Here is an 8,358-nt window from a genome sequence, read left to right as displayed (position 1 = left end):
GTTCAATAAAATACTTCTCACCGTCAGTGCTTCTCTCGCGTACATGTACAGTTTTCTTTTAAATGGAGAACAAATACGACGACAACAAAATAAAGCGCAGTGGCAGCTGTGTTGTTGCCACTTTTTTTTTTTTTGCTCTCCCAACTGAAACTGTCAACAGGCTGCCGGCGCTTGAACGCAGCCTGACATCAGTCTGTCAGTGATTCGGTAACGGATAGCTCCATTGTCAGGTCGGGTTTATCGCGGGGGGAGAGTTTCTGTACACTGTGTACAATCGCCCTTTCCTCAGCAGGCCGTTTAAAGAGGTGCAAATGACATCTGTAGTGGTTGATGATTGAGCGTGATTGAGGAACATGAAATAGGAGTGACGTCCACTGAAAAGGCTAATTTTGTTGGCAGTGGTCCCTTTCAGCTTCCGCTCTTCGAATTTCTCAGTCGAGTTGTGGATTAAACCGCGAGCCAACAGCTTTTTAAAAGGTGAACTTGTCTATCCCTCCGCTGGGCAAAATCCAAACCCCAAAACTTTCCTTCTGTGCTTTTAATCTGGCAGTCCGTCCGTCCGTCTCCGTCCATCTTCATCACTGCTCGCAGTGCTGTTCTTTTTTTAAAAAAAAGCAAACAAACAAAACAAAAACACACCCAGTCCTTCAAACTCTCACTCCGCTTTTGGCTCTTTTAAACGGGGCTGCAGTAGCCTCGACGCTAGATGAACTTGAAGCACTTGGTCTTGTCGTGGGGCAAACGAGTCTTAAACAGCACGGAGTCGACGCGGAACTGCGTGTACAGCAGCGGCATGTAGCCGTACACCTTGACGAAGAAGTTGATGCACTTGTGGCGTTCGTGGAAATGCGAGTCGTCGTGCGAAAGGGCCTGAGGGCAGCCGGGACAGCGGAAAGTCCAACGGGATGTTACCTTTAAGACAGACAAGAGAGAGAGAGAGAGAGAGAGAGTCAGCCTGTTAATTTATGATATTCATGTCACATCCAAACAACAGTAACCAGGCACAGCAGTCCTATGAAGCGTTGTGTGTCTGACCGATGACTCAATCTGACTCAGAGTTTGGAGGCTGGTTTCTTTATTTAAGTCTTCCCGAGAACAAAAACACAAGACCAAACACGCAACGCCAGTCCTCATCCTGAAAGTTCTTTTACAACGTTAAAGATTATGATTTTTAAATGAGTCTGCTCGGATAATTAGAAAGTCAACTCAGGGAGCTAATGTTATAATTAGCTGACCAGACTCAGTTATTGACGAGAAGTGGCTGTCTAAAAATCAAAGATTTGTTGCTTTTAAAAGATAATCACTATTTAAAGTTATAGATCTTGTAACAAATGGCAAAAAAGGGAAAAACTCGAAGTTTGATTGTTGTAAATTCACCACCAGCGTTGCATAAAAAGTCATTTATTTCTTGTTTTCTTTGGATTAAAAAGAGAAATACACTCCTCCTCACCATTTACAACTCAAACTTTGCCCCAAATTCATTATTCACAAAGCTTATTTCAGGCAGTGAATCGCTGTCATGCGACACATTTCATCAAAGGCATCCTTAATTCCCCTCGGAAACACCCTGAATATTAACACCGCACTAAATCAAAAAGAACTTAAACTGAGGGCTGCGCTGACATTTCTGTCCCAGGCTGCTTCCACCGTCTTGATCGCTGTAATTATTCGTCTAGCCATAAATATGCACTCCGGTAATAAATAAATCTAATAAAAAAATCCAGGAGGAAAAAATCCGACGTAACACACCAATTCGATCTTGTGTTTTTGATTTATCATTTGTGTGGAATATTGGACGTGTCAGTTTGAGTAATGGCGAGGCTAAGTGGACAAAAATATAAATACACAGAGGCCTCGGGGAGGTGCAGAGTTTTGTCGATGCGGAGCTGAGCACAGCTCTGTCACTGACCTTGATGGGTGGTTTGCGGGTGATGTGAGACACCAGGAAGTTCATGGCGATGTCCTCGCAGTTTATGTACTCGTCCACCATGTCCCGGATGGCCTGAGGCATCACGTAGGAGTACAGATAGGCGTAATACTACAAAAAAAACATACAAGTGAGTGAGTTGGCCAAACGGCGAAATAAAGACACATTTTTGGTTGAACGTTGTTATTTTTCTGACCTTGTGGAAGAAAGCAGCTCCCGTCAGGACCATGGAGAGCTCACAGGAGTAGTTGGAGTTGTAGAGCCAGGACTGGTGGTTGACGTCCCAGGCGTGATACCTCCCGGGGAAGCCCACGATGCGATCCCTGGCTTCACGCCACACTCTGTCAAGGCACAAAGTCGGCGAGAAATCCTCATTTACAGATCGATTAATTAACACCGGCTGAGCCGAGATGAATAAATGTTTTTGTAGTTTTCTTGTTTTGTTGTCAGGAGTTGAGTTTCCAAGTGCGCGCCTGTGCATATGCCACCGTTTTACATCCATCTGTTTCAACGTGTCATCTACGGATTCGAGCAACGTGACTATTTGTCTCTCGGGAGTAATTAAGAACCCGTTCTGTTGTCTTCTATCAGAGATTTTAAAACCCAAGAATGTCACTCTTGGCTGACGTTTACACGTACGTCTGCCCAGTCACTGCTCGAAACAAGAAACGAAAATCTGTTTCAGTTTCTCTGATCAGACACTTGGAAATCTTTCTGCAAGACGCAAGAGCCGCCTAAAAGTCTCGTGTGAGGCCACTCGAACACAGTCAGCTGCTGCACGAGAAAACATTCCTGGGTAATTCTGGAGGAGTTGAGATAATTCATGACAAATGACCCCCTCCTTTTTTTTTTTGCCTGCCTGTCTGGACAAGCTGCTACAGCTACCAAGTCGTAGTAGACGAGTCTAAGAGGGGAGCACAGAAATAACATAACGGCGCGCTTGGTGGTTTAATTGGTTTAAACACGGTGTTTATGCTGCATTAGCAAACGCGTCATAAATACAAGGCACAGGCGGCGTGCGCCCTTTTATTTGTCCTCAGGAATGTGACGCTTCTGCATTTCTTTTGGACATTTTCACTCCTCGGGGGAGATAAAGTTTCTATTTTCCTGCATTTTTGTGTTCAACTGTCAAACACAGCACTTCTCCTGATAGAGAGAGAGAGAGGAAAAAAAACATATCTAGGATTGTAATTTAGCTCAATAAATTATTAAAGTGTCCAGCTGTAAGACGATAAAACACAAAAAAACTTTTAAAACGTCGAAAGTAATGACGTCAGCGTCACTGACCTGAACCCGAACATGATCTCGTCGTGGCGGAGATGAGCGTCGTCGTCGATCGACAGGATGGCCTCGGTTTCCACGGCGTCCCAGGGAAGGAAGCGGTTGTTCAGGCTGTTTTTTTCTGTGCGGACGACCTGGACGGCGTAACAAGAACATTTCTGTCAGTTCAACGAGTTTATTTTTTTGACCTTGTTCTTCTACTCGACCTGCAAAAACAGATATTTTTCGGGCCACTAGGTGGCAGCGGAAACAAGCTGTGACCTTTAAAGTGTCAGCAAACAGTTGATTATTTACAAAGACCTCCACCGCCACCAGATTTTGAGCTTCAAAGCGCTCTTATAATATAAAGCAGCATCCTTTTGAAGTTTTAGTCTGTGGCCACTTTGGAAAGTCCAATATCCACTCTCATTTTAGCTCCGCTTTGCTCTCCACCAGCTCCTGAGGGAAATATCTCTTCCTCTCTTTGTAGCTGCTAAATCGTCCAACATGCTCACAAGCTGGTATCAAACTACTGGTTTGGTGCTCGTCAGGTAGAGTGCAGAGATCTTTTCTTTTTTGCTCAACGTAGATGGAAACGACTCTTGAGAGAGCAGAGAGGGTGAATCAAAACAGTACACGATGATTCTCTGCATGTGAATTACTTCTCATAATGAGCCCACAGACAGTCGTTTAATCAGAAAGCAGCTTTGAGCGGCTCCTAAAATAGTTTGTGAGGCGAGTACAAAAGAATTCCTCGCAGGCTGTCATATGATCCGAGTGTACATGTGTCATATATGAACATAAACATATGAGCTTGTCCGGTCTTGTTGCCACTGACAAGTTCCTCTCTCACATTTCACACAGACTAATGGTGTGAATGAGTGATAGGACTATTTTTATTTTAATTCAAAGGCACAAATTTTTATTATTCATGGATGTCAGACTTTGTTCACACTCTTTTAGTAAAGCTGCTTGTAATCTGTACGGAGTCCTGCAGAGTCTCAAAAGAAAACGCTGATCCGAAAAGCTCGACGTGATGTATTTAAGGCAGACTGTGCACCACCTCCGACACGTCAGAGATGTTACAAGCTGCTTTCAGGGAGAGACGGGATAAAAAAGAAGATGTCCTTGCTAAAGAAACCAACACCGTTTAAATCAATAGAGTACTCACCACAATGGGCAGGCCGATGTCTGGCCACAGTAGGTCGTCTGAAGGAGGCTTGGGCGAGTTCCACACCACCACTACCTTGTTGAGGTACGGCAGTCCATTCAGCCTCTCCAGAGAGTTCATCAGCACCTCCTCCCTCTCATATGTCAGCATGACTACAGTGAACTGTTCTCGGGGTACGTTCCCTCCGAGGGCCGCCTGAAACTCCTTCCCCGAGCCTCCCGTACCTCCACCGATAGGCCTGAAACCGGTACCCGAGCCGAGGAATTTGGCTTCAGAGGGCAGCACGGGGTCCAGAGGAGTGTGGGGAAACAGATGGAAAGGCCCCGGGGCCCGGTTCCATGCTCTATAAGTGTCTGCAGCTGTGTATGTGAAGTTGCGGAGAAAGCGCGGAGAGGCGTACGGAGGCTCCGTCTCGACAGGACCCAAATCCAGGTCACCGTTGTCGGCCAAGTTGGCGTCGGTTCCTGCCAGCTTCCCCGCTTTGTGAGGGATCTCGTGGGCGGGCTCTTCTTTGATAGGTGCAGCGGGAACCTGGATGCTGGTCCTGATGCTGGCGAGGAGGGTGTTAAGCACGTTCTCCGAGGTGGAGAAGTAGGTCTCCCACAGAAAGCGGCCCTGCCGCCTCATAGCTAGCATGTCATTGTCTGATAGGCTGCGCAGCAGGAAGTGTAACTCCGTGACACGAGGCTTAGGAACTATAATGGCAGCTTCACTCCACCGAATGAACTGGTGATATGGAAGTCTGGAGTGGTCCCCCAACACGACTGGGATGGTCCCTACCTCGAGGGCCTCAAAAAGCCTCATCCCGCAGCCTGCTGAAGCCACCAATTGCCCATCGCCTGGAGCAATAACCAAAGAAAACGTTGAAACCTTGAGCACCTCCAGCCGGTCCTCCCTCTCTCCGCAAAGAGCCCACTCGGTCGGCAAACTCGGCCTCGGGTTCTTGCAGGTGAACTCTACCAGCACCTGATCCAAGTGGCTGTCCTGCACCGCCTTTAAGGTACCGATAATGCGATCGTCGTAGTCGGCTGGTGGGTCTCCTTCCATTTCCTCCTCGAAAGACTGAGGCGGCGCCTCCTGTAAGCTGCTCCTCAGTGACTCCACCCTCTCGCCCTGGAAGGTGAAGAGGTATTTCCTCTTTACGGGAACTTGAGGTGGCACTTCCAGAAAGTTCGGTTCTGAGAGGGCGTGAACCAGAGGAGACACGACTAAGTCGAAACCCTCGCGGTACTGCTGCTCCAAGAAGGTGGACTGAGCGACCGCCGCCCGTCCTGTGCTCACATTATAGAGGAAGTTCTGTGTCATGGACTTTCTAGAGAGATGCACCAGTACATGATTGTGTCCATCGGACCTCCAGTAAGGAAGAGCTTTTAACTGCTTCTCTAGCTCTGAAGGAGATGGCAGCGGGGAGGAGGACGGCTCCTGTAGCTCCCCTACCAGCACCAAATACAGACAGGCGATGCTGGGGTTATCAGTTACATAAATGTTGCTCTTAACTGAGGCTGCGAAAGCCTGCTTCACCAGTGGGTCGAGATAGTCCCCCCATGGATAGGAGCCTGTGTCGTAGACGTACACAGGAAACCCAGACGTAAGAGGGCAGCGAGCGTAATCGAAGCAGGAGCGTAGGCGGCAGGAGCGTGCAGACTTAGGTGGTGGCAGTCCCGGGTCCTCCTTGTCTGGCAGCAACCTGACCGGCAACGACAGCTTGGGCTGGTTCTGTGCCATCAGTTCTTTATAGGAATGCTCAGTCTGACTTATAACATTCTTCAGCTGCAGCAGATCCTGCTTGGCGCTGTCGATGCTGCGCTTGCAGGCCTCGATGCGCAGGTTGAGTCGGGCGATCTCCCCGTTGAGCTCCTGCCTCTTGGCCTCGAGCTGCAGCAGCTCCTCGCTGACCGACTCGCGGATTCGGCACAGGTCCTGCACGTGTTTGGCCTCGCACAGTTCGCCGCCGGGTCGCGGCCCGAATATGCGCTTGTCGGGACCCCCGGCTTCGTCTATGGTGGTGAGGTAGTAGTGGGCAATGAGCGGGAAGAAGACCAGGATGAAGAACAGCATGAAACTGAGCCAGGTGAGGCGCACGCGCCGCAACACCCATGGCTGGCCACCGGCACCCACGCCACCACCGTTACGCTGCATTGTTGACGCTTTCTCAATCTGCTCCTCGCCCCACCAAAGAACCGTTGCTATGGGGATCAGCAGCAGCCATGGTACGACCTTGTCAGTAAGGCAGTGGGATGGTTACTAAATCATCAAAGCTGGGCTGCGTCCTTCTGTAAAGGTCATCTGAGGCGGTTTTTACCTCTTCTTGAGAGTCCTGTGGTTATTGGCTCGAGGTTAAGCCTCACCTGTATTCTAATATGTACTCTGATGTGTTATATCTCGCACAAACCAATGCCATTTCTATCGCGAGGTTCAGCTAATCTTACAAATCTATGTCAGGAAACAATCCCACATCTGGAGAGGGGTCCCCCTCGATGGGTGACGGAGGGAGGGCATGGCTGCTCACAGGTCAGCGGGGTAGCTCGGAGTTTCTATCTGGGGATGTGCTCATTTTCTGGCCACTGGTCAGGAATTTCGGCTGGAGACGAGTCTTCACAAAACAGGAACCTGGGAGAGACAGGAAATAAAATATTCCAATGTGAGTCACAATAACTATCTGAAGCAATATCAGCAATAAACAGTAAGAAAGATTTAGCTGTGAGCATCTGTGGTGAAATCCAGTTTAAAATGTCTTCAATGAACTCAACAGTTTTCGTTTGGATTAAAAATAGCGCCTTGTTTGTCATTACAGAAACACAAGAGGTGAAAACTTCAAGGCCCAGAGGTTCACAGTAACACATATTTACAGTCTGCCTTCCCATAAATCAGCCACTGTAAGCGTTTCTTTATAAAGCACGACTCTGCAGCTCATCCTGTTTTTCAATGCACGGCTCCCCCGGTCCAGAAAAAAAATCATCAGCATGCTGCAGAATATTTGTTTGTGTTTCTTTCAATTTCCTCCTCCGGCACATACAGAAAAAAATAAGAGGTTAGAGCCATCACTAGTAAACTAGGCGCATTAGACGAGGCAACACCAACGGCACCTCCAGCAAATCTCATTAAAGGCCTCCCTGCTGCATCCCGACCTCATCACTGACTCAAATTACTGAGCATCCCTGATAAGAGTCCATCTCAGAAGTGATGTGGAATTATCTCCACCGGCTCAGAATAGAAACCAGCTTGGGCTTTTACAAAGGAAACCGAAGCTGCATCTCCTGATGCAGACTATTGTCTTGTTGCCAGATTTATTTCAAAGTTTCCCAGACGCTCCTGAAGCCACCCGAGGTGAGTTTTCAGAATACAACAGCGTTCGTTTTTATCGTGGACGACGTCAGACACATCTTCCTCTTGAGATCGCTTTCTTTGTATGTCGGGAACTGGTTTGAAAATATAAAGAATGTGAGGAAAACGTTTGCAGATGTTTGAAAAAGATAGCTCGAGGCTAAAAAACCCAGAGCAGATATAAAGTTCTTGTAGCTCCTCTTTCGAAAACAATATTACGTCACGAGCATAATCTAAATCACAGACTGTCTGAGCTCTCTTTGCTCACGGCGTATCACACCGCAACACAAGCCCCGAGGATGTCAACCGATAGGCCGCGTGCCAAACAATCCTTATCAAACACGTTACAAAACCCACAACACCGAGAGCGAGCCTTCATTAAGCGGCTCCGGTTCAGAGTGACACGGTCACACAGACAACACGGGCGGACAGGAATGCAGGTGATGTTTACCTTTCACCGAGATACCAGCTCGTCTTGATAAGGACGTTATTCCCTGGGATACTGGTGAGTTTAATCCCCTTTAGCTACTGGTGGTTGTAACGCTTTCATTACTGCCGGGTTAGATCACTACGTACACAGATACCATCTTAAAAACAAACACGGGAGAAAGCCATCTTTCATTCTGTCTCAGTCAAGTAATCACTTTTCCCCCGCTCGCCTCCATGTGACCGGCAT

General features: G+C 47.9%; 1 protein-coding gene across 1 annotated transcript; it reads right to left on the bottom strand.

Moving 5' to 3' along the window:
- Positions 1 to 121: 121 nt before the first annotated feature.
- extl3 (exostosin-like glycosyltransferase 3) lies at positions 122 to 6,968 on the bottom strand. Its single transcript, XM_027283854.1, has 5 exons — positions 4,359 to 6,968; positions 3,215 to 3,342; positions 2,124 to 2,268; positions 1,910 to 2,038; positions 122 to 912 (listed from the first exon to the last, which is right to left on the bottom strand). Exons 1-5 carry the CDS (start codon positions 6,495 to 6,497, stop codon positions 703 to 705), a joined length of 2,751 nt encoding a protein of 916 aa, XP_027139655.1. The 5' UTR covers positions 6,498 to 6,968; the 3' UTR covers positions 122 to 702.
- Between the last annotated feature and the right edge of the window lie 1,390 nt (positions 6,969 to 8,358).

The sequence above is a fragment of the Larimichthys crocea genome, chromosome XI (genome assembly GCF_000972845.2).
Source record: "Larimichthys crocea isolate SSNF chromosome XI, L_crocea_2.0, whole genome shotgun sequence".
NCBI lineage: Eukaryota > Metazoa > Chordata > Actinopteri > Sciaenidae > Larimichthys > Larimichthys crocea.
Note: the sequence above shows the minus strand (reverse complement) of the source record. Positions and strands in the feature narration are given on the sequence as shown.

What these genes read in the sequence shown, in the direction of transcription:
- extl3 (XM_027283854.1), bottom strand. Translation starts at nt 6,497, where the DNA reads ATGCAGCGTAACGGTGGTGGCGTGGGTGCCGGTGGCCAGCCATGGGTG. An exon ending in GAGATCATGTTCGGGTTCAG is followed by an intron (nt 2,269 to 3,214) that starts GTCAGTGACGCT and finishes GTGCCTTGACAG; the next exon opens with AGTGTGGCGTGAAGCCAGGG. An exon ending in GAGCTGCTTTCTTCCACAAG is followed by an intron (nt 2,039 to 2,123) that starts GTCAGAAAAATA and finishes TTTTTTTTGTAG; the next exon opens with TATTACGCCTATCTGTACTC.